At 37.8% G+C, this 26,446-nt stretch overlaps 1 protein-coding gene across 1 annotated transcript in view; it reads right to left on the bottom strand.

The window, feature by feature from the left end:
- The window catches only part of LOC131069135 (large ribosomal subunit protein uL15c), a 70,801-nt gene extending 48,125 nt beyond the window's left edge, over positions 1-22,676 (bottom strand). The window contains exons 1-3 of the mRNA XM_058004474.2: positions 22,432-22,676; positions 22,196-22,346; positions 21,878-22,090 (exon numbers count right to left, since the gene is read on the bottom strand). Of these exons, the coding sequence (XP_057860457.2) occupies positions 21,878-22,090; positions 22,196-22,346; positions 22,432-22,509 (442 nt within the window). The 5' untranslated portion in view covers positions 22,510-22,676. The remainder of the gene's footprint in view (positions 1-21,877; positions 22,091-22,195; positions 22,347-22,431) is intronic.
- Positions 22,677-26,446: the final 3,770 nt, after the last annotated feature.

The raw sequence follows: 26,446 nt of genomic DNA on the forward strand, positions 1-26,446 counted from the left end.
CAGACACAAGAAAAGGAATACCATTAGAAAACTCCTTGACGAGGGAAACAGAGAGGTCATGGAGGAGAATGCTATTGGGGAGATTGCAGTCAACCACTTTAAGAATACTTTCAGAGAGGACCTTGGTGGAGGGTCCCCCTCCCTTGAAAATCAACTGTTAAACTGCATCCAATCCAGTATTAGCCCTGAAGATAATGGTCAAATTTTGGCACCAATCTCGGAGGATGAAGTGCATGAGGCAGTGTTTTCCATGGGGGCCTACAAAGCCCCTGGACCTGATGGCTTTCCCCCAGCCTTCTTCCAGGAATTCTGGGACATTATTGCTGATGATATTGTCAAAGCTGCCAAGGATTTCTTCCATTCAGGTAAACTCTTCAAGAAGCTAAATAATACCTACATAGCTCTCATCCCTAAAGTGCAAGACCCACTAACTATTGGGGATTTCAGGCCTATAAGCCTATGCAACACCATCTATAAGATTTTCTCTAAAATCTTGGTTAACAGAATTAAACCCTTTCTTAATAGGATTGTAAGTAACAACCACAAAGGCTTTGTTCCGAGTAGGCAAATCATTGATGCTGTTGTCACAACTCATGAAATCATCCACTCTATGGATAAATGCAAAATGCTGGGTATGGTTCTCAAATTGGATATCTCCAAAGCTTATGACAGGGTCTTTTGGAGATTCCTCTACAATGTGCTAGCACACATTGGCTTCTCGGATAAATTCATTACATTATTAGGCAGTGCATTGAAATGGTCAATTTCTCTGTCTTGGTCAATGGTATTCCCAGAGGATTCTTTGGAGCTATTAAAGGTCCTCAGTAGCAACTTCACAAAACTAATCCACTCTAATAAAATTCTTGGTATTAAGGCTGCTTCCACCCTCCCCCCCCTGTCCTTCAACAATTTGTGGATAATACCATACTATTTGAAAGGGCCTCAATTATTGAAGCTAGAGAATGGAAATCCCGTCTTTCAAAATATGCTGCTGCTTCGGGTCAACACATCAATTATCAAAAGAGCAGTATCTACTTCTCAACACTACTTTGGACCTCCGTAACAAGATTACTCGAATCATGGGCTGCCAAAGTGCGACTCTCCCGGGCAGTTACCTTGGCCTCCCTCTTACTGTCGAGGAGGTGACTCTGAATTTTTGGAATTCCATTCTTGAAAGATTGCAGAAGAAACTGGTGAGGTGGAAAGGAAAGATTCTTAGCAGTGCAAGAAAGCTCCAACTTCTGACAGCCTCCTTACAAGGTATCCCAGTTTACTTCTTATCTCTCTTTAGAATCACTGGATGCATGGCAGAGAAACTTGAGAGAATACAAAAAACCTTCCTATGGACAGGTGTGGAAGATAAAAAACGAATAGCTCTTGTCAACTAGGATACTATTTGTTTACCAAAAAACCCGAGGGGCCTAGGCATTAGAAAAATCTCTATACTCAATAGGGCCCTAATTGCTAAACTGGGATGGTGACTCTCTATTGGCGAAGCTGATTGGAGTCATATCATGAGAGCTAAGTATCTTAATTCCCAAGACTTCCCTTCAATTATTTCGATGAGGGATTTACCATCAGGTTCAAAAGTTTGGAACAACATTCTAAAATGTAAAGGTGTCATCATGGAGAACTTGCAATGGAAAGTGAGTGATGGGAACATCATTAGATTTTGGGAGGATGACTGGTTGGGAGAGGGCCCCCTAAATGCGAATCTAAGCCTAAGAGAGCTTCAATCCCACCGCAAGCGTCACTTTGGCACCTTGGTGAAGGAATGCATCTCTCCCCATTGCAAATGGAGAAACATTGACCTCTACTGCACTAACCTCCCACTATTAGTTCAAAAAGCTATTGAACTTCAAAATGTAATGAACAAAATCAGGATTCCCTTTTTCCCTAGACCGGACAAATTCTTCTGGACACAATGAAATCCTTTCAATCCAGTTTGCCTCCTCTTAGATCGAACGTGGGGTCACCATCAAAGGGATTTCCTTCGAAATTAATGAGGAGGTCATCGCTCAGGCGACTGGACTCTCCACGAAGGGGAGAAAATGGAAGAAAACCAGTAGGGTTACGAATACAGAAAGTCTCAATATGTTCTTCAAGGATGATGAGCACCCATCAAGCTTCATGGTAGATTTTCCAGGGAGGAGCTGCCAAACCCGTGGAATAAGGTATGTCTAATGATTATGAAATATTTCACTCTTGAGGGAAGGTTTAAAGTCTTCTATTACTACCATTTCCCTCTTCTTAACCATTTCTGCAATAATTTAAGAATTGTTTTTCCTTTTTTCCTCCTTCACTCCCTTGAAAATGCTATTCTTGAAGTGGTGGATAATGCCAAATCTCAGGGCAAAAAACCCATCCCTATTCACCAAGGCCTCATTTTTCGGCCTTATCACTTCCACCTTGCTCTCTGCCCACCCCGTCCTATTACTGTGCAGAGTATTGATATTTCACCTACACCCATTGCTAATGCCATGGACTTGTTGGGCCCTAGTCGGAAGAAAGGAACTAAGAGACCTTGCCTCCGCTCACACCAAAGTTAGCTTCCATCCCTTCCTAACAAAACTTCTGACTATATAGCCATAACAAAGAACCCCTCCCCTACTAATTTGGAACCGGCCAAAACCAAGAAAGCTAAAGTCATTCTGCATGAGGTGGACTCGGAGGAGGACTAGGTGGATGAGACTAGCACCCCAAGGCGTTCCAATAGGCTCGCCTCAAGACAACGACCATGGGGAGGGAAAGGTGTTGTTAACAATTCGGACTCTGAAGCAAATGAGGAGAAAAATATTGAAGACATTGTTAAAGAATGCCAAAAAGTCCTTGCCAACAATGTGGAGACTAAAGGGGATGAGGATTCCGACACTGATAATAGTTCTACCCGTGTCTTGGATTCAGTCAAAGAGGGTGTAATGTCCCCTAAATAGTAACACTTTAATTTAACGCAAATTTGGCCAAATCTATAAATAAGTAATTGGGTTTTATAGGCGTACCTTTGTATATTGTTTTCCTGCAACAAAATTAGAGAGCATATATGAAATAATACTTAAACTAAAATATGAATTATATCAAATGATATCCAATCTGCTATATTAATGACTGTTAGAAGTATATTTGTTGAATATGATCAGATTATTATATAAAGTCAGTTTGTAAGTCAATTACTAATCAATTCCTTTGGTCCATTAGTTGGACGGGGTGTCCAAGAAACCATCCCTCCTAGGCCCAAGGCCAAAATACCATATCCCCCTTGGTTCCATATGGTAGGTGTTAGGTATCCATCATGGAGTGGCGTACCCAACAAGGTGTTCTATCGTTGTTCCCCCTCATCACAACCACGTCTCTTAAGCCCAAGAGCAAATGCTTCACCCCTCTTGGCTCCATGTGACAGGTGTTAGGCATCCACTATGGAGTGGCGTACTTAAGAGAGTCCCTCATTTACAATGAACCATTTATTATATTTATTCAATTAATCACATTATGATAATCCATTATATCTGATATAAATGTCACATTCTATTATATTACATTAGTGCCTTGTATTGTGTTATCATCCATATTTTTTGTTAGTATCTTTGTATCAGTATTAACCATTTATTACAATTATTCCATTATACTGAATTTATTATTCCTTCTATTATTCGCATCATATGGAGTTACAGCATTACAATATTTTGTGCAGCCTGAATTTAATTGTATTGTGTATTCCAGAATTAATGTGCAGATATATATTTATACGTCCAGTCTGACACTATTATCATTTTAATATTATTTATCTAATTTGTCTCTCAAATTAATATCATATTAATGCCTTCTATTTGATTAACACTATACACAACAATTACCATTAATGATATATCAAAAAGATTTAATATAATTATAATTTGTTGACTGCTATACTTTAATATTCTAACAAAAATTGGTCTTCTACATACCTGTTGCTGCCTGCTCCTATTTTCCTATTCTGGCAGACCTGAAGATTCTTCCTGTGCTCCTTTCTTACCTTACTGGCAGACTTAGATCAATACTCCTTGTTTATTCCCTCCTCTCATTTCCTTCCTGGCAATTTCTATGTATATTCCTTGCTGGCAGACTTTATAATTTCCTCTATGTATTATGAATATTTATGAAATTAAGTATGACGCCAACAACCAAGATGCTACTGCCTGTAACTTAGTAATAGTTCTGATCTGATCCAATCCATGGTGATGTTCCTGGATGCTTTGAATCCTTTCATTTATATCTCTCAATGTGAGGGAGAGGCCACACCTCTTCATCATGCATGCCCTTTGGCAAGGGACACACCCTTTCACCATTAGCATCTTTTTGAAAGAGTGTGACCCTTCATTATTTCTGCCCTTTGAAAGGGACATAACCTTTCATAATCAGGTCTGCACTTCTTATTTAAATCAGATGTGCACTTCTCATTTCCCAATTATCCCCCTCTCAAATGAGGTTCTCTTCTCCCTTTTATATCTCATTGTTGAGGGAGTCACAACTTTTCCTTCCACGTCTTTTGACCATTCATTAACTTAATTAAATTTTAATTAATTATATTTAATTCTATTCTTTTATATTTTAATTTAATCTCTAATCTTTAAATTTTATTATTATTATTTATTATTAAATTCTATTTCAAAGTGGGGACATTACAGAGGGACCACTTGACTTGACACAGGAGATGATGCTGGACGAGGTGGATGATGCAGCCAAAAATCCGGAAGGGATCTGTCACCAAGATAGGGGAGGGACCTATTCTAAATGTGGGCAGTTAGATGCAGAGCTTGTCAAGATCAATGAGAGGATGGACGACATTGAAAGAAAAATGGGCTCTGTCTCAAGATTCGGGCTCAAGGTTATGCATAGCTCTGCAACTACTCTCTATCTACTTCAACAAAACATGGCTGGTCAAACGGAGAAGGACAAAGAAACCCACAGGAAACTTTATAAGTTCCTGATTGAGGGCTGGTCAAATGTCTTTCAGCAGGCTGGTTGCAGAATCAACAAGAACTGTTAGGGCTTGTCCCTGTTTTAATTTTAGCTTTTACCTTTTTGGGCTGAGACCTTTTTTACTATTATATTTACTGATATTTTATTCGTGTTTTTATGACTGTTATCCCGAAGCTATCAGGTTACATTACAGTTTATTTTCTTGCTGTTAGTTTAGCTTTACTGGTTGCCAGCGATTAATATGCTGTTAATGTGCTGTCACTAGTGTTTTGGTTTCTGCTGTCAGGCTTTGTATCTTGGGCCAGCACCCAGTTTTTGCTGCTTTTAATATCAAAAACAAAAACTTCCTCAACTATTTTAATAAGTGACCTTATATTATGGAAATTTAGAAACAAGTCACTTTATTAAAATGGATTAAAATTATATTCTTTTCGGAAAGTTCCAGGAAAGATTATAAAAGGAGGAATGAGGGAGTCATTTAGATATGTTTGGTTTGTTATTTTCTCTTGAAAAGCTTCTGGCTTTCAGTTCAAGAAACCTAAGGATGGAAACCCTTGGGATTTCTCGAGAATTGGACGAAAACCCAATTCCATTAACACGTGGATTCATTTCGGGATTCACATTTGAGCTTCATTGTAAAATTGGTGAAGTCTTCTTGAAAGTCCAATTATTGAGGTATCAAAGAGTTATTTAATATTGTGAAAATCTGATTTGGTGAGAACTTTTTCTTACTGGAGAACAAACTATTGGTTGGGTAAAATAAAGTATTATTATTTGGAGACTTATTATCTATTCAAAGGTGGGCGACTTGCATTTGATTAAATAAGGGCGATTAAATCTAAAGGAGCTTGCATAGTGAGTTATTTAAAGACATCAGGTCAAATGTATTAATAAATCTAGAGATAATGATTTCAGCCACCAGCTTGTTAAATATTTCAGAAACGTAGAATATTAATATCTGCTGTGGTGTCAACTTTGTGAAATTATATTGAGTGTTGAAGTTGAATGTATTGAAAGCTAAGCCTTAAATTTAAGTGATTGAGGTGATGTTGTATTTGCTATCTTCTGAATCTTAGCCAATAGTGAAGAGGGCATAAGGTTGTGTGGTCTTTCCTCTGTTATATAATGTGGTTGCCGGACACATGTATATTTAGCATGAGGTTTATTACTGAAGGAGGACGTATTGGTAGCTGCCAGCCTTAGAAGAAGGATCGTGGGAAGAAAAAGTGTGTTTGGGTGTTTGTTTGCTCCTGTTTGGGGCATTGATTTTCTCAAGAGGGACGTGTTGTGAGGTATTCACACATCGCCCCATTGCGAATGGGGACCCCCACTTTTTTTCTGCTTTCTAGGATAGTGTTAGAGTCCTTAGCTATTAGCCTTTGCATTGATGAGATATAGATGGTCGAGGGCCCGGGAGTCAGGAGGATAGCTCTTCATTTGGGGGTGAAATGAGGTCAAAATAAACATAAAGAGAAAGAGGTCTAATGGAGGAACTCTTCAAGATCAAGCCCAATCAAGCAATGCAAGGAAACATCAATTGGGTCAAGTACGTAGGCAACTTCATGTGCCCTTCACTCTTAGAAAATTTCACTCTTATTGCCTCAAGTTGAAGGTGAAATCACAAGCAAGGTGAATTTTGAGGTCTTATAGTATATAGAGGCATGAACTAAAGCATAAAGTGATAAGGTTCAACTCAAAAATGCATTTTCAAGCTACTTCAAGTGCTCCTCTTGAGGAGCAAAATTCACTTCAAGTGCCCTTAGTTGAGAGCAAAATTGTTCCTAAAACGCACCATGAGTCTAGTTTCAACAAGCTTGAATGAATGGAATGAAGGAGAATGAGCAAGAAAAAACTAAGTGTCAAGTTTCAATCCACTTCAGGTGCATGAGTTTTGGAGCTCACTTCATGTGCATCCACTTTCGAGCAGACTTCACTTCATGTGCATTCACTTTGGAGAGGACTTCACTTCATATGCATTCATTGTGGAGCGGACTTCGCTTCATGTGCATCACCTTTGGAGCAAATTCGCCTTAGAAGCCTTGTTTGAGTGCGAATTGAAGCGTTTGAGTTATCATGAGTGAAGACAGTGAACATGATTTTAATTTGAAAGGAACTTCAAGTGCTCCTCTTGAGGAGCGAATTTCACTTCATGTGCTCTTTGAGAAGAGTGAATTTTCCTTTCAGGCCTTCATGAGGTGAAGTTTGACATGTTTCCATGAATGAATGAATAGAAAACCCAAGATTTGAATCAATGAAGCAATAAAAAGATTGAGAACAAGTTCAATTTTGACTTCAAACTCACTTCATGTGCACTCAAATTGGAGCAAACTTCATGTGCAAGGCAATAGGAGCGAACTTCATGTGCAAGGTAATTGGAGCCAACTTCATGTGCATGAACCTTGGAGCGAATTTGCTTCATTCACCCAAGATAAGATGCAAAACTGCCAATAGATCATTCCCTTGAGCTGATTTGATGTCTTAACATGCTTAGAAGAGAACAATTTTGAATTTGAGATGAAGAGCAAGTTAGAGGGTTACTTCATGTGCACCCATCTTGGAGCGAACTTCATGTGCACTCATCTTGGAGCGAACTTCATGTGCTCCACTCTCAGAGCGAAATTCCTATAGATGCCTTCCCTAAGGTTAATTTGTCATGTTTTCATCAATAAATGGTTGAAAGACTCAATGTTAGAACCCATAGAATGAAGGGAAAGGAGTGAAAGCGAGTTCAATGATGAGTTTGAAGATCACTTCATGTGCATCAAGGTGAGAGCGAACTTCAAGTGCTCCTTCCTTGGAGCGAAATCTACTTCAAGTGCTCCTCTCTAGGAGCGAAAAAACACTTCAATTGCTCCTTCATGAGAGCAAATTCTCTCTAAATCCTCTTATCAAACCTGCAAACCACATAGAATTAGAAATTATATCAGATTTGGAGGTTATATAGAAGGTATATGTCATGTGTGTTTGATGCTCATTTGTTTTGTTTTACAGGAGATGAAGAAAGAAAACAAGGGGATTACGGTGGAGGAGGATTGAAACAAGTCTCTCAGTGAACAAATTTCTACATACAAGGAAGATATCTTCAAGGGAACCTCATAAACAAGCACAAGAAGGTATTACACAAGAAGCATTCACTTACACAAGGACATGATCTACAACACCAACAACATGAAAGGAGTCACATAGAAGGAATTCCAAAGCAGAGAAGTAGTTGTGCCATCAAGAGTTCGTTCCAAGGCAGCATCAATACTTCCAAACTAAGATCTATACCTTGCAACTCCATGATTGAAGTATTCAAGAGGGTAGTTTCAAAAGAGTTAATCAAAATTAGAAGATCATCATCATCACCGCTGAAGCTGGATAATGTTGAGTATCAAGAAATATTCCTTCATGATAATCTACCAAGTCTACAAGTACAAGTTGAAGTGGCATCCTAGTCATCATCCCAGTCACTACTCCACCAATCAGAGAAGTTCCACATCAGCATGTCTAGATGCAATGTACCTAACTCGTCCATGATGGCACAAACTCTAAGACACCTACCCCTATTATCTATTGATCGTTGTTGACTTTAGGTAATCAGATGTTAATCTAGTTACCTAAGTTATAAACAGATTGAGAAAAAGCAGAAATAACAATAAGAACACAACACAAGACACAAGTACCCTGGGAAAACCTCCCTCTTGGAGGAAAAACCCAGCATGAAAGATTCAGATCAGATTCTTAATTATGAGCAGATTACATGAGTCAGATTACTTATCTGATTCGGTTGCCAATTTAGGGCAGACTGAACCTAGCATATGCAGTTGCAGTGTGTCTTCAGGGAAAGCAGAATATCGACATCAATTGAAGAGGGAGATCACTTAAGTATAGCGCATCACCTTGCCCAGCAAGTTGTCCAATGAATTCGCTCTCTAAGATGCCTGATTCGCTGACTGTTCTTCCATAAGACTGATCGCACTTGATGAAGATGTATGTTGTGTAGAATGAATCTTGTTTATATACAAGATTCATGTTCAAGTCTTCTAAGTCGGCCTTAACTAATTTCCTTTATTTTACATATTCACTTTGCACTTTGGCACCCAATTTGGGGCCTACATAACTTGCAACTTGTGACACGTTTCCTGTTTGAGGCCCAACCCTATGAAATGCTTAACCACACGTTTCATTTAGGCCCAGCCCTATAAACATAAATTGCTTAACCACACGTTACATTTAGGTGTGTGTGTTTCACACATTTCATGTGGAGGAATACATAATGTGTTGCGTGGGAACATTTATGGGTCCACACATTTAGGAAATGGTCCTGTCATAATACAAGATATGGTTATTGGGCCCAGCCCATTACATGACTAATTCAAACACCACATAGAAGAATGGGTCCAGCCCTATTACTTAAGTTGAATTCTAATGTTGCCTTTAGCAATCAGAATTCAACTTTTATTTTTTCTACCTAGTTACAAAAACCAACAATCGTGTCGAAGTGTTGTAATTATTTCATTGGCCAAAATTGAGTTTGTTGTAACAAACCCAAATTAGGGTTTTCATTGTAAAATCTCAGCCATTGATCTCAAATTGATCTGAGCCATTGAATTGTATTGAGAGCATTATAAAAGGCTCAAGCTCTTCATTTGTAAAGGTTAATAGTTAGTAATAGAAGAATAGATAGTTTTAGAAGAATAGAATGATGAATAGCAATTAGAGTAGAAGTTAGATTAGGAGAAGGCAAAGATTGTTGCCAAACCTCGTTGTAAAGAACAATTGATTTCATTGAAATTAAGGTGAATTTGATTTGTTGCTTCAACAACTTGCATGGTCTTTACTTCTCAATTTATTTTCATGTTGATTAGATTGGATAGAGGAAATTGTCGAATGCATTTATGTGGAATCCGTTTAGTCCATACCACTAGCCTCTTGCTGATTGTAAATGTGCTTTGCGTGGTCAATTGGAATGATATGAGCTTAACTTCAAATTGTTATGCATCCATTGTTTATGCATTAACTTGAATGGTGAACAATGTTTGATAGTAATGATTTGAACATCTTTGAAATGTCCTTAGAAGATTGCACTGAGCTTGTGTCAAATTGTTCAAGTTGATGGTGAGACCTCGCCCAATAGGATTCCATCGAATCATTCACCCATTTTTTTGCGTTCTTAGGATTAGAATAGTGTAAGAACCTTAAAAGGTCCTCAACTGAAACAACTGACGTTTAACTAAACCTGTTGCGTTTCAAGTGTGTTCTTTGCCAATTTGTAGCAGCAAATATAATTTTCACAAACTTAAGCACAAAAAGCAACTATAGGGAAACGCTAGAAATCAATTCTAATTCAGTAATAAACTGATCAAACCCTTATTACATGATTTCAACCTTTATTTACCCTCAATACATAAACAGACAATAAAAGATAGGAACTGGAAAATACCAAGAATAGTTGGAAACCCTTATTTCTTCCTTGCTGGTCATACACAGTCCATTATGACAGCATGCTATAACTCACTCCAGACTGACCCAAACAGCTTGCATGGTAGCTCAATGGATGACTCTAGGCTAGGCGCACCTTCTCCTTATTTTGTTTATTTTTTTGGATCCTTCCAACATGCAAATCGCAGCCCCTTAGGTGATTGGCGCTACTCCCTAGGCAGCCGTACAGCCACTGATAAACAATCTCTCATGGATGCCTCTGTTTCCCTCTTGTTGCTGCAGCCTAATACTGGAGAAAAGGCGGCGCCTCTCTGATTAATAAGCACAAACTCGGCTCCTGAATGAAACCAACTGTAAGAGCAAGATCAACTGATATTTCACAGCCTCTGATGCTGTTGTACAAGAATCCCACGTTTTCCTGTACCGATACCTCTCATCACTGCAGAAGAATCTTCTGCTGAAACCCTTGGCCAAAAACTCCTCTCAGAGCTCCAAACAAAAATATCAAAACTTAGCATAATGAAAAGAAGACCTAAAATCTTCTTTAATCTTCTCCATTTAGGGTTGGCGCGATTCCCAAGAAAGGTGCGATTTGGCCTTTAATGATGTTTTAACTTTTATTATTTATTTTTTACTATTGAAGTGTCAAAAAATAAATCATCTTCCATTTAATATAAAAACTGGCCCCATCTGATGAGAAATAAACCCTCACTTAAGTTATAACTTGAAGTGACTTTTAAAACATTAAAACATTAAAGTTCGGCATTTAATATTTAATTAAAAATAATTAAATATTAATATCTCTCTAAGTATTCATCAGAAATGCCTGCCATCTGAACTGGAGACTGCCAACCCATAATCTGTCCTTGCCCAACCTACTGGCTATAAATAGCAGGACTGCTAAAAATAGAAAGTATCTCAAACGGAGTCCTGGAGACCTCAAACGAAGACCAGACCTGGAGTGCTTGCTCTGAAGGTAGTGAATCAAACTCTGGAGGACCCTCTACCCAACCTCATCAGCCTACGATGGTCAGTGATAGGCTAATCTACTCAGCTGACAGAAGTCAACTAGAAGGGGACATCACAGTCCGCCCCTCCCGAAATTGCTTGTCCTCAAGCAATCTCAACTCCAGATGCTGTAAAATCTCCTCGCTCTCCCAAGTAGCATCCTCTACCGGCAAATCCTTCCATTTCACCAGGTATTCTGTGATAGTTCGTCTCCTAAAATTCCTTTCCCTGGACTCAATGATAGCCTCAAGTACGAGTATCAACTTTCCCTCATCATCCAGGGGTGATAAGACCGTGGAAAGAACAATACGGTGTCCTAACGCCTTTTTGAGACGTGACACATGAAACACATTGTGTACTCTGCTATCTGTCGGTAAATCCAACTCATAAGCCACCTCACCTATACGCCTGGTTACTCTGAAAGGGCCATAATATCAAGGCTTGAACTTCTCTGCTCCACTCCTCCTGAGAGTAGACTGTCGATAAGGCTCCAACATCAAATACACCATGTCTCCTACCTCAAATGACCTCTCTGTCCTCTTCTGATCAGCATATTGTTTTTGCTGATTTTGTGCCTTGGCTATATTTTCCTTAAGAGTCTTCACAATGTCCTGACTCTCCTGTATCATGTCTCCTGCACTAGGCACCCTACTGTCACTCAGCAATAAGTCAATGAAACTGGGAGGTTCATACCCGTACAGTGCTGTAAATGGAGTCATCTGGATGGACATGTGGTGAGTGGTATTGTAACAGTACTCACAGAGGTAAATCCACTTCACCCACGCCTTTTGCTGCCCTGAAATATAGTTCCTGAGGTATCCCTCCATCCATTTGTTAACTATCTCAGTCTGGCCATCAATTTGAGGGTGGTAACTAGTGCTCGGTGTAAGATCGGTCCCACAGAGTCTGAAAAGCTCCTGCCAAAAGTGGCTCAAAAACCGCATGTCCCTATCACTGACAATAGTCTGAGGCAACCCATGTAATCTGAATACCTCTCTGAAGAATAACTCTGCTACCTGAATAACTGAATAAGTGGTGGTGATCGGATAGAAGTGAGCATACTTCGTCAAACGATCCACAACCACAAATATGCAATCACGTCCCTGCGCTCTCGGTAAACCTATGATGAAATCCATAGACAAACATTCCCACTTCCTGTCAGGAATTGGAAGTGGCTGAAGTAAACCAGCAGGGTATGTATGCTCCTGTTTATTCTGCTAACAAACAGGGCACTCTCTAACATACTGTAGAACATCCGCCTTGAGCCCTTTCCATGTGAAGCGCTCACGCACCTGTCTGTAGGTTTTGAAAAAACCGGGATGTCCTGCTATCGGTTCATCATGACAGAACCGCAGCACCCTACTCCTCAACTCCGATCCTAGGATCAAGTACACTCTCCCCTTGTAAATGATCAATTCATTTACAACTATATACCTGCTGTCCACTATTGACCCCTCTATCACACCTGCAGCCCAGCTATCTTTGGCGTACTCTGCCACTATAATATGCCGCCAATCCTCTGCTATCTAGACCATAGAATTCAGGTGGGGACGACGTGACAAGGCATCTGCAACTACATTCTGTGTGCCTTTGATATAGGAAATATCAAAGTTGTAAGCCTGAAGTTTGCTGACCCACTTTTGATGCCTGTCATTTAAGTCACGCTGCCCAAGGAAATGTCTCAAACTATTGTGGTCAGTCTTAATGCAGAACTTGCTGCCCACTAAGTACTATCTAAACTTGGCCAGTGCATGCATTATGGCCAACATTTCCTTATCATAAATGATGTAAATTCTCTCAGGTCCACGGAGTTTCCTACTCTCATAAGCAATAGGGTGCTTGTCCTGCATAAGCACCGCCCCAATGCCCTCACCAGAGGCATCACATTGTAACTCAAATGACTTCAAGAAGTCAGGTGTAGCAAGTACTGGACATGAAGTCATGAGCTCCTTGAACCTCTCAAAACACTCCTGGGCCTCAAGAGTCCATAAGAAGGCACCCTTTTTCATCAAGTCTGTCAAAGGTGCCGCATGGCGCGAATAACCGTTAACAAAACGGCGGTAGAAAACACATAGGCCCAAGAACCCACGCAACTGAATGAGGTTCACTAGAGTAGGCCAATCTACAATAGCACAGATCTTCTCGGGATCCATCTGCACTCCCTTTGCACTGATAATATGGCCCAAGTACAATAACTCAGTCATTCCAAGGTCACATTTGGATTCCTTGGCATACAAGGACTCCTTGTTCAAAATGCTCAAAACTGTATCTAGGTGACTGAGGTGCTCCTCCCAAGTACGACTGTAAACCAGTATATCATCAAAGAACACCAATACTGATTTCCTCAACTGATGTCTGAAGACTTTGTTCATTGTGGACTGGAAAGTAGCAGGAGCATTGGTTAGCCCAAATGGCATAACCACAAACTCAAAATGTCCATAATGACAACGAAAAGCAGTCTTCTCAATATCTTGCTCACAAACACTGATCTGGTGATAGCCTGATCTCAAATCAATCTTTGAAAAATAACAGGCCCCATGTAATTCATCTATGAGCTCATCAATACGCGGAATGGGATATCTGTTTTTTATCGTCCACTTATTAAGGACCTTGTAATCAATACACATCCGCAATGTGCCATCCTTCTTCACCAAAACAACTGAAGAAGCAAAGGGAGACTTACTAGGCCGAATATGTTCCATGGCCAGAAGCTCCTGTATGGTTTTCTCTATTTCATCTTTCAGGCGCTTCAGATGTCTATATGGAGTAATCATCACTGGGTTCGCTCCCTCCTCTAGCTCAATGATGTGCTCAAAACCCCTATCTGGTGGCCTCCCTGATGGTATGTCACTGAAAACCTTGCTATGTTTGGTTCTTAGTATCTGAATGTCAGGATGATATTCAACTTTTTGAGCATCCTGCTGTATGGGCATGATCATACACTCTGCTGCCCACTCAGTCTGATCATGGCGTACAAGCCTCTCCATCCGCCTGAGTGTAATCATTCTGAAATTGTTGTCCTTAATCGCTTTCAGCACATGTGTTTTCTCATCAATGGTGAAAGACATCTCCATCTCCTGCAAGTCAAGTGTAAACTTGCCTAGTTCATGCAACCACTTCATTCCAAAGACCAAATTTGTGTCTCCCATCTGAACCACATAGAAATCAGTCTTGAATTCATAATTGTTTACACGTAATGGGAGTTGTGTAATCATCCTATTACACTTTAAAGTGTAACCATCTGCCACCCTCACACGAATGCCCTCAAACTCCTCTGTTTGGATTCCTCTCTTCTCCACCAACCTGGCATCAATAAAGTTATGTGTGGCTCTGGTATCCAGCAGTGTAATAACTTTCTGACCAGCAAGTACTCCTCTCATTCTAAATGACCCTTTCTGCTGAATACTCGTGAGAAGTGCCTCCTTAAGGTGCTCATCACCTTCTGCATCCATTTTGTCAAGTCTCGGAGGTTCCTGTGTGTCATCTTCAGCCTCTAGATTCTCATAACCAGCAGGTTGACCTTCATGATCAGATTCAGAATCTTCATAATATGCCCACATTACTCTGTTTGCCCTGCCCTTAGGCCTCAAAGGACAGTCATGGTTGGCATCATATGGACCTTTGCAATAAAAATAGAGTTTCTTTTGCCTTAAATCGTTAAGTGTCTCCCGATCTAAGGGAGGGGCTGCTGGCTTTGGCTTGTAATCATTTCTAAAGTCTGATTTTTCTTTCCCTTTGCTGAAATTCCTATTATCTTTGAAAGATGTTGACCCTTTTGTCCCAAATTTATTTTGAGTGGCTGTCACATCCATACTCCGTGCCTTTTTAATGGCGAGTAGAAATGTTGGGGGATCAAATGCCTTTACCTAGCCTCTCAAAGGCTCTGTGAGTCCCTCTATAAACAAAACTACTAATCACTGATTTGACATGTTATTACTTATTTACCATGCATGATAGCTTCAAAAACTCTGAAACATACACCTCCAAGTTCCCTATTTGTTTCAGCTGTGCCAACTCCCGGAAGTATGACTCAGGGTCTTTCTTATCAAACCTCTCTACTAACAAATCAGCGAACTCCTGGTAGGTGGTAATCTCATCATGTTGGAGAGTGATGAGTCCATTATGCCACCACTCATGTGCAGTACCATCCAAGTGTAAGGTTGCAAACTTAATTGCATCCCTTTCAATCATGGGTCTCAGTGTGAAGTATGTATCCAGTTTATGGATCCAAGATCTAGCTATAACTGCACCGCTGCCATCATAATAAGGTAGAGTGAGCTTGCTTGTGGCAAACTCAAGATCTCTATGTTGGAAACGAGGCCTCCTCTCTTGCCTGTTTCTCTCTACCTCTCGTTTTTGCCTCATGAATTGATCAAAATTCAGATTCTGCCTCACATCAGGTGGAAGAAGACTCCACTCATCATGTACCGTCATAACATTATCAACAAAGACAGGCTCTGCCTCAGCTCTAGCAACATCCTCAGGTTCTTCTACCAAGAAATTAGGCCTTGAAGGCCTGTCAACTGTGTGTGTAGCTACCCTGTGAGGTCTAGGAATATTGGCTACACTCCTATTGTCCTCTGGTTCTTGATTGTTTCGGTTTGGAGGATTCGTACGCTCCATCATGGTGGTGAGTGCCTATAAAGCCTGAGCAACCTGTTGCTGCCCCGTAGCCATAGTCCTAAAAAAATCTCGTCTCCTCATCCTCAACTCTGTGACCTCTGGTTGGGCTGCCTGTATGCCTTTCACCCATGGTATCTGACTGCCTATTAAGACTCTGTTCTCCTTCACGAAAGGCTCTGCTGCGTGTGTAATACCTGTGTGAACCCGTTTCCTGCGACTGCATGTAATTGCTAAACCCTTAGGATGGCAGGATTTAGCTTTGATACCACTGTAAGAACCTTAAAAGGTCCTCAACTGAGACAACTGATGTTTAACTGAACCTGTTGCGTTTCAAGTGTGTGTTCTTTGCCAATTTGTAGCAGCAAATATAATTTTCACAAACTTAAGCACAAAAAGCAACTATAGGGAAACGCTAGAAATCAATTCTAATTCAGTAATAAACTGATCAAACCCTTATTACATGTATTCAACCTTTATTTACCCTCAATACATAAATAGACAATAAAAGATAGGAACTGGAAAATACCAAGAATTGTTGGAAACCCTTATTTCTTCCTTGCTGGTCATACACAGTCCATTATGACAGCATGCTATAACTCACTCCAGACTGACCCAAACAGCTTGCATGGTAGCTCAATGGATAACTCTAGGCTAGGCGCACCTTCTCCTTATTTTGTTTATTTTTTTGGATCCTTCCAACATGCAAATCGCAGCCCCTTAGGTGATTGGCTCTACTCCCCAAGCAGCCCTACAGCCACTGATAAACAATCTCTCATGGATGCCTCTATTTCCCTCTTACTGCTGCAGCCTAATACTGGAGAAAAGGCGGCGCCTCTCTGATTAATAAGCACAAACTCGGCTCCTGAATGAAACCAACTGTAAGAGCAAGATCAACTGATATTTCACAGCCTCTGATGCTGTTGTACAAGAATCCCACGTTTTCCTGTACCGATACCTCTCATCACTGCAGAAGAATCTTCTGCTGAAACCCTTGGCCAAAAACTCCTCTCAGAGCTCCAAACAAAAATATCAAAACTTAGCATAATGAAAAGACGACCTAAAATCTTCTTTAATCTTCTCCATTTAGGGTTGGCACGATTCCCAAGAAAGGTGCGATTTGGCCTTTAATGATGTTTTAACTTTTATTATTTATTTTTTACTATTGAAGTGTCAAAAAATAAATCATCTTCCATTTAATATAAAAACTGGCCCCATCTGATGAGAAATAGACCCTCACTTAAGTTATAACTTGAAGTGACTTTTAAAACATTAAAACATTAAAACATTAAAGTTCGCCATTTAATATTTAAATAAAAATAATTAAATATTAATATCTCTCTAAGTATTTATCAGAAATGCCTGTCGTCTGAACTGGAGACTGCCAACCCATAATCTGTCCTTGCCCAACCTATTGGCTATAAATAGCAGGACTGCTAAAAATAGAAAGTATCTCAAACGGAGTCCTAGAGACCTCAAACGAAGACCAGACCTGGAGTGCTTGCTCTAAAGGTGGTGAATCAAACTCTGGAGGACCCTCTACCAACCTCATCAGCCTACAAGGGTCAGTGATAGGCTAATCTACTCAGCTGACAGAAGTCAACTAGAAGGGGACATCACAAATAGGCTTCCTAAACCCTTTCCATTTGCCCTTTTTTTCAACTCAAGCTAGTTTAGAATAAAAAAAGCATCACAAGATTGCAACATCAAATGATCAAGTTCCAGCGATTCAAGCATTCGACAATTCAAGGTAAGTCCCCTTTGTGATTCCAACATAATCAAATCATACCAACGAGCTTATCCACACGTCGTGACCTGACATACCAAAACCTTGGAGTTGTCTTAAGTGATCCTTAAAGCTAATCTTCAGCATTTGAGAAACTTTGTTCAAGAAAGGATAAGATACTTTTGGGTATTTTATTCTGTGTTCGCATGTGCATGAAAAAACACATCAACAGGATGCCATTGGAATTTGTTATTTGGCACGTGAAGAAGTATCTTAAGCTCTATAAACCCTAGCCGTAGTTCCATAATTCTATTGTCATACTTCCTCACCATGTTGAAGACCCTTTGCATTCTAACAATGGTGAAGAATTTGCTTTTTATGCATTTTAAAGAAGTTGAGTTCTTTGAAGACAAGAAGGAATCCAGTATAGATAAAGCTCGATATGGATGGTTGCCTAGGTAGCTTAGGAGTCTGTGGATCTTGGGAGTCATACCCTTACATGGATTTTGAGACAACTTGATGGAGCTTGTGAGTGTCTACGTTACCCGAGGACGCATCCCCGGTTTTTTTTCAGGTGTCCCTGTCCCAAGGATAGGGGACTCCTAGGGGACATCCCCATAAATTCTGCATATTGACAGTGAATTTTGACAATGAATTCTATTAGCAATTTGACTTTGATTCTCAATTTATCACAAATTTGGCATAAGAACTCTGCTAGTTCTTATATGTTAAGGTTCTATAATGTCTATGTGCATGCTTTATCCATGTTTTCATATGAATATTTTAAATTTCCCTATATATTTTAATTTTTCCTATTTTTATATAGCTGTCCCCTAGCCATCCCCAAAATTGGCAAAAAAATCACCGTCCCAGAAACGCATATCCCTGTCCCCTGTCGTCCCCATCCCAGAAACTCGGGGTAACATAGGTGAGTGTAGCTCAGCATGGATTGTTGTCTCATGGTTCAGGTAGCAGTGGTTCAAGAGTTTGTGTAGGTGGTGATCCAGGAACTTGGGAATTCAGCTCAAGAGCTACACCTTTACAAGGGCTCAAGGAAGCTTGATGGAATTCCACCTAGCATATGGACTAGTTTCAAAGTAAAGCTTTTGAAGAATGACGACTTCATGGTTCAAGATGATTTTAGTTTGATATGCTTTATGTTAGTTTGTTTTGTTTAAGTGCAGTAAGCCGTAAGAGGGGGTATTAGAATAATATTAAATGATTATTAGAAGATAAGGCTTACTTTAGAGAGTTTGTTATTTTTAGCATTTAGTGTGAGTTGTGTCATGTTTAACCAGTTGCATGTTTATTTGGTTTCATCCTCCAAACTCTATACAAGGAGATGAACATCATTGTAACCCGTATCGTGATATCTAATAGAATAATAATATTTTGTGTTCTATTGATTTTTACAACAAGCCTAACCCACACAAGTACTCTACAAGGTGCCTCCTCTAATGGAACAAAATTCAAATTCAAGTGATTCAAGTAGTGACCACATGGCCCCAAGAAACAAGGGCAAATCCTAAAGATTGGTTCTTCTTCTTCTCTGTCTGAGAAGGTGGCTACAAAGAAACCTTTACCAAACATGGCTATTTCAATGGAGCCAAGGATTTTAGATCTCCATTCTTTGTCAACCCATTGTTCCAGTTTTCCAGGGGAAGGTCAGGCACTTACGAATTTGCCCACCAACACCAGCTCAAGGAGGTTAAACAGTTTTGCAGATATGGGAGCATGCGAGATTTCAGCCATGGGCACATCATCCCACCTCTGCACCATATGAAGGTCCAACCTATCCTTAACATGCTTGCAGTTTGCTGCAGCATCTAAGATGATCTGTTTTACTACTGCATCCTTATAAGCAGCTGACTGAGGAATGGAGACAGTCTCCTATAAGTAAAATGGGGCCATGGAGGCAAGCACCCTCTCAAAAAGAGAAGGTAAACAGCTGGCTGAGGTCCGAAGATGGCCTCATTAAAGGAAAATTGGTCCATGGTGGCAGGTGCACTCTCAGCAGGTGACAGCAGCCACAACACCATCACCAAAACTTAAAGCAACAAACATCGCACAAATCCAGAATTATATCTAGTCCACAAATATTTCAATAAAAGATAGAAATTATTATTACATTTTTAAATTTCATGCTTTCTTGCCAACGTGTTGTAAAATCAAGTTGCCTATCAATTAAGTGTCAAAGAGTCGATCATTTATTTGTATGACTATACATATATTCTAAAGTCTAATGAGAGGTAAAGGTTAAGTCACTTATGACTTTAAAAATATTTTGTGAATATAATTCTGTAAGTTATAACTTTTGAATCTGCAGGATCCACATCCAGAAAATGTGTATAACATACATAAATTTCAGCATAGGCTAAACAATACTAATGAAGTTTTCATATCTTCTCTCCAAATTCTCCTTTCTTATTATTCTAATTTTTTGAAGCAAAAAAGTTGGTTATTACAGGTATTCGAGCTTTGTATGTTATTTTCATGTCAATCGACATGTCTCTCTTCTTATTTTGACCTCTTTGCTACCGTGTTTTGTTTTTTGCAGGATCAGCCCTTCTTGCATTGTTATACACTCTACTGGGCCTACAGACGTTGCTAGCATCTTATTTTCTTTTAGGATTTGCTTTCTCCTGAGATTCACATGCAATCAGCACTCCCTTCATTGCTATTACATTCAGCTACGTTAATGAGTTTAATGAAGTAAATGGGTATCTTATGGACATCGATGTAAATTAATTCTTTCTTACAACCATAAACAACTTCCATTGTTGATTTTCAATATAAATCTTCATATTATTCTTGCGTTCATTTTGTAACCTGGGACACTTTTTTCAAATGAGTTAGGCAATAGTCTAAAGAGTCGTAGGAATTACATGAATGAGATTGTGATAGATTGTAATTTACCCAAAAAAAAATGAAAAATTTACTGTTTGTGAGAGCACTAAATGTAGCATTTTTTATATGCTTTCCAACACAACAAACAATAGACCAAGCCCTCATTTTGTAGATATGTGAGACTGATTACAAAATATATGTATCATGCCTGTGCACTAGAACATGAGTTGGAGGTCATGTAATTCCGACTCCAAAAAGGAAAGGACTAGAAACGAGAATAAAAATTTTGATATGGAATTTAATCTCCAAATCTCTAATAAAAACAAGGTTGGAGATATCTAATGCTTAGTGTGAATGATTATTTGGCATAATTTTGAAATGTTTGACAAACAAAACATTCACGGACATTGATTGGTCCTCCACAATTTGCTTTGCAGGTTTTGATCATTCTGATAATAGAATAAGTTGGGAATTCCTCCAAACGTGTCTCACAGCTATGAATTAACCATGGTTCTCCATAATGTCTGTTACAGAGTTTGATTACTTGGGGAATCTGTGAAATTAATTTTATCAACAGTATTAACTTGATTCAAAATAAAAGTGAAGTCCACAAGATAGTTTACAACTTTACACCCACAGTACATCATACTTAACAAATAATTACTGTTTCGTGCCAAATAGGCAAGGAACACATCAACAGGCCTATTGTTGAGCATAAGTAAAGGATGTTTACGAGGTACAACCACAAGATCCAGATACAAATTTTATGTTGCTGTCTTGTCCCACTTAAAGATTCTATGTCAGAGAAATATGGCTTGTTAAGTGAAATCTGGCTCGTTAAGATGGATTCTGATTGCTTTGCCATGGCTACTCTTGTAATCTATAACTTCCTCGGTAAAAGAAAATAAAAGAACGAGCAATGAGCAAGAATTGGGTAACAATCAGATCATGATTTTTGTGTAACGGTCACGGAAGGCATTCCTAAGAGTGAATCTCATTCAAATCCTTCTCACCTCAATAAGGCAGTCCTTAACTCTGGTTAGCGAGTAATTACACTGTAAGGTAATGATGGGCCATATTTCAATAACTCATCTTTATAAATCTTAAGAATGTGAATTGTGGGGTACATTACAACATGGCCGATGCTTATAGCTATGTTTAAGAATCTTTAAAATGTGGATTATGGGGCACATTGAGCGTGACCCGCGTTAAAAATATTTAAACTTTGGTTCAAGCTTAACCTCACCCAAGATTTGCCAAGCATAAAAACAAAGAACAGCAAAAAAATTTACAAACCTCCGGCAATGCCCCTCAATTTGGGAAGTCTGCGGTAAAGTGGCATCTGACCCCCCTCAAAACCAGGTCTAACGCCAGGTCCAGACCTTGATTTCTGCCCCCTCATACCAAACCCACAACTGCCCCCTTGCCCTGCCGAATGCCCTCTTCCTTTTCTCTTGTTTTTCCTGCGAGAACCAGGCTGTGGTTTCAAATTGTTCAGACGAAAGCGTTCTGCAATCAGGCAATGAGGGTGAATTGAGGCTAACTGAATATCTGTTTTTTAACAAAATCGTGATAATTACGTATTAAAAATTGAAGACAGCTGATTGAACCAACCTAAAGATTGTGGTTTTTGAGTAGGAACAGCAGCTGCCGCTGCTTGACACACCACCACTCCAATTTGAACAGATTTACTTAAACTTGGTTTTATTTGAGGAAGATACGATGGCTTACACAGAGAGACCCTTCTAATACGGCTTGCATTGCCCTGTGAAAGAAGATGCAAAGTCGTAACATTGAAGACAAACTAGAAACAATGAGCATGGAGAAATGAAGTTGAGGAAGATAATTACCTTGAAAAAGCTCGAATCCAGGGAAATTGTAGGTTTGGTAGAGAAGGGTGAGGCTGCTGTTGCCATTGCCATTGCCATTGATTGGTTGATGAAACAATGATTTGAATTGCCTTTCTATGATGGGTTTAGGGAGCCAAGTGGATAAGGCCGAGTTGGTTCTTTCAGTATGTACTAGTTTACATGGTTTACAGGGCTCTCCATAGTGTTTTGGGGGTTTATGTTATTGGACTCGTGAAATTTGTATTGGAGTTTGTAAGGGAAAATAATGCGTCTCTTGATTTTTAGTATTATTTAGAGTAATTAATGTAAAAAATATAAGGATTAATTGAAACAAGTGCCAAGTAGTGGCGAGTATTTGTCTTATAATATTGATATAATAGAATAATTGTGAATATAAATTTTATATATTAATATAAAAATATAAGAAAATTAATATTAATCATAACTAAATAAATCTAATTAATTATTATAGAATTGATTTAATATTATGATATAAACATTGATATAATATGATAATTATTAACATTAATATTTAAAAATTAAAAAATAATAATTTAGCATTAATAATAAAATAAATAAATCTAATTAATTATTCATTAATTTAATATTTAATAATTAAGAATATATCTCAATAATAAATATAAATAATAAATAATAAATATAATTATATAATAAATTTATTAACATATAATATATATTATATAAATAACAAATATGTATTTCAATTGATTATTAACAAATTAATATTTAGATGAAATTATCAATTATAATTACATAATATTAATAAGAAATATTTTTTAATATAAATATGATTTTTAGTTAAACTATTATTACAATATTTCCATGTTAGTGTTTATAGAGAATAATGAAAAAAAGTTGAAATTTTATAATTTATAATTAATTTTATTTATATAATTTGAATTTTCATAAATATAGAGATAAAAAAAATATTATATTATTTTAAGAAATTTGTGTTGAAAAATTAATTATCCTTCACTATATCAAATAATTAATTTTTTTAAATTTCATAATAATTAATATGTAATGTAGATTATAATTTAATTAACATATTATTTTAATATTTATAACAATTAATAAAAAAAATTTATACAACGAAAGGTAAGGAGGAGTTGCAGCGTAAAAAAATCTTTTGAAAAATCCATCTATAACAAGTAAAACAATATTGTCCAATGGTTGATAAGAAAAATAATTTTTCTACTTTGTAAACTTAAAAAATATGCATTTTAAGAAAAGTAACAAAGTTTAAAAAAAAAAAAAAATACTTGTTTACAATTGGTCTAATTAATTTTTTTTAATAACCATTTAAGCATAGAAAAAAAAAATTCATTACAATAGTATTGCCTAACGGCAAGTACTAATAATAGAATTTTAGATAATGGATATTAAAATATTGAAGCATAAGTTTCAAATTGGGAAAGTAAATGTGATGGATAGGATATTAAGCTTTAGTTAGGGTAGTGATGTATGAATTTGTTGTGGATATTGAAATTTTGATGTTTTTAGTTTGGAAATATATGATATTTGTTGGTATTTTGTTTTTTTTATATGTGAGATTTGTCTTTCTACTTCGACCAAGTATATATTTCAAGTCATCTCTATGCTTACATTGTTATGTGAATCTAATTTAGCATAGCAGATGATTTAGTCCTTAGATTCACCTAATTCACTTTTGTATATTCTATTTTCTACAATAGCAATAATTAGAAAAGCCTTTAAAGAGCTTTCAAATCAATAGGGGGCAAGTTCTCCTAGGTTAACCCCTATAAAAGACTACTTTTGCAATCATGAAAATAATCAACAATAGCAAGTTGCAATTAGCAAATGCTTTTAGGATGAAGGTGCAAATTTAAGGACGCGACTAAACTGGCTCCAAAAAGGGGTTATAAAACTCGTGTTATTGACTTTTCCAAAACAAATTGAAAAATCAAAACCACGGCTAAATCTGTTGATCATGATCAACGATCTGTAATTTTTGAAAAATTTTGTGTTATTGACTTTTCGTGATATTAACGTGTGGTTTTGGAGCCAGTTTAGCCGCAACCCAAATTTAGGTTTGTTTTAGTGCTCCCATATAAAGCTTCTTAGCATGTTCCTTGTTATATACAAATTATATTTTCTTGGTGTTTGATGAAAATAAATGAGTGCAATTTAATACCTTTAAATATAAACACATAGCACTAAATTGCACAAGTGTGTATTTAGTCAACTCGGGCCAAGAATGGAGTGGGTAGAAAGTAGTCAAAAATTAAAATTTTACATCTTAGGGGTTATATTCATATGATAGTCCATCAATCCCATTTCCATGAAAATGACTTGAATCATAGAAATGATAAAATCAAGGTGGATAATAGAATAGAGGTTGGTGAAATAATGGGCATACTAAATGTTAGGTACAAGAATATGCATAAATATGAATATGATGGGGTTAGATATGTGGGAATGTATGTAAATGGATAAATAATAACATGTGTAGTGGTCTAACTTCACACAAGATCATGTTATTGTTAATATATAAATAATTGAACCATTCTCTTTAAATAGACACAAAACTAAATGAGAAACAGCATAGTGATACAAATTTCACCATTACATTTTTGAAGTGTATGTGAATTCTAAAATGATCATATATCTAAAATTTTGTAGTACTCATTAAAACGTGCATGTAAAGTAAATATTCAAAAATAAAAAGATTCCTTGAGTCCATATAAAGTAATAGGCCCCAAAGAATGTCATCTTGGAGGTTCAAACTTCAATATGTATGCTCTATGAGAACCTAGGAAATTGATGAAAAATAAGTAATGAGTAGTTTTTGTCATACAAATGAAGACAAAAATAATCATAATATATAGACAAGATGGAAGCTATAAGGATGTTTCTTGTATTTGTTGCATATAAGAAATTTAAGGTGTATCATATGAATGTCAACTCAATATTCTTGAATAGAGAACTTGAAGACGATGTGTATATTGAACAACTAGATGGGTTTAAGTTGTTAGATGATCTAGATATGGTTTGCAAACTCAAGAAGACTCTCTATGGACTCAAGCAAGATCACAAAGCATGGTATGCAAGGTTTTATAGATACTTATTCCAACATAACTTCAAGAAAGAAATAGCAGATAATAATCTTTATTTCAGTTTGTGATAAGCTTTGATGATCATTGAGTATCTTTGAGTTATTGCCCCTCCTTCAAACTAGATGCATAGAAGTGGTGCATCTCTCTAGGTGAAGAATTGTAGATTATCTTTTATCTCTTGGATTGATGTGGTGGTTGCTCTTAAGGGGAGTATTTAATGTTGTGGTTATCCCTATCAGAGGGAGTGTTGTAGATATCAGAGTCATACCCCAAATAAAGAGAAAGAGTTTCAGTTGTGGAGATATTTTTTGTGACCTTTGCCCTTGATGTCAAAGGGGGAGAGAGATACAGTGAGTGTGGGAGAGAGATATTGTTGGAATGAGTTTATTGTTGATTGGTGGTACAAGTGTTTCCATCGATAACAAAGGGGGAGATTGTTGGAAACTTGTCGTCAAACTTGTTGTCATTGATGCTAACCTAACTAGTGTCGTCATTGATGTTGTTCAGTTGTGTGGATGTTGTAGATGGTCTATAAATGAGTGTTCAGATGTTTCTATGATGTTTGGTGAAGATGTTGAGTTAGTATGAGGTGTTTCTGGAAGGCTAATGTAGTGGAAGTTTCAATATGCAGGAAACCGTATTTAAATGTCTGAATGGAAGAATGCTTTACACTCCTTCAGTTCTTAATGTTGTTGTCTTGTGGTTCTAGATATAAGATCTATGTTATATGGATGTTGCACTATCATGTTTTTAGGTCCTAAGTTGCTCGGATGGGGTAGTTGGTTGCGAGAAATTGTTGATAGTGAGGTTGTTTATCAAGACTAGTTTAAAAAATACTCTACATTGCTCCACTATGGTGATTCAAGTGTTGTGTCTTGGAGGATATGTTCATATGGTGCATGCAGTGTTCTAGTTCA

This window comes from Cryptomeria japonica, chromosome 1 (genome assembly GCF_030272615.1).
Source record: "Cryptomeria japonica chromosome 1, Sugi_1.0, whole genome shotgun sequence".
In the NCBI taxonomy this organism is placed as follows: domain Eukaryota; kingdom Viridiplantae; phylum Streptophyta; class Pinopsida; order Cupressales; family Cupressaceae; genus Cryptomeria; species Cryptomeria japonica.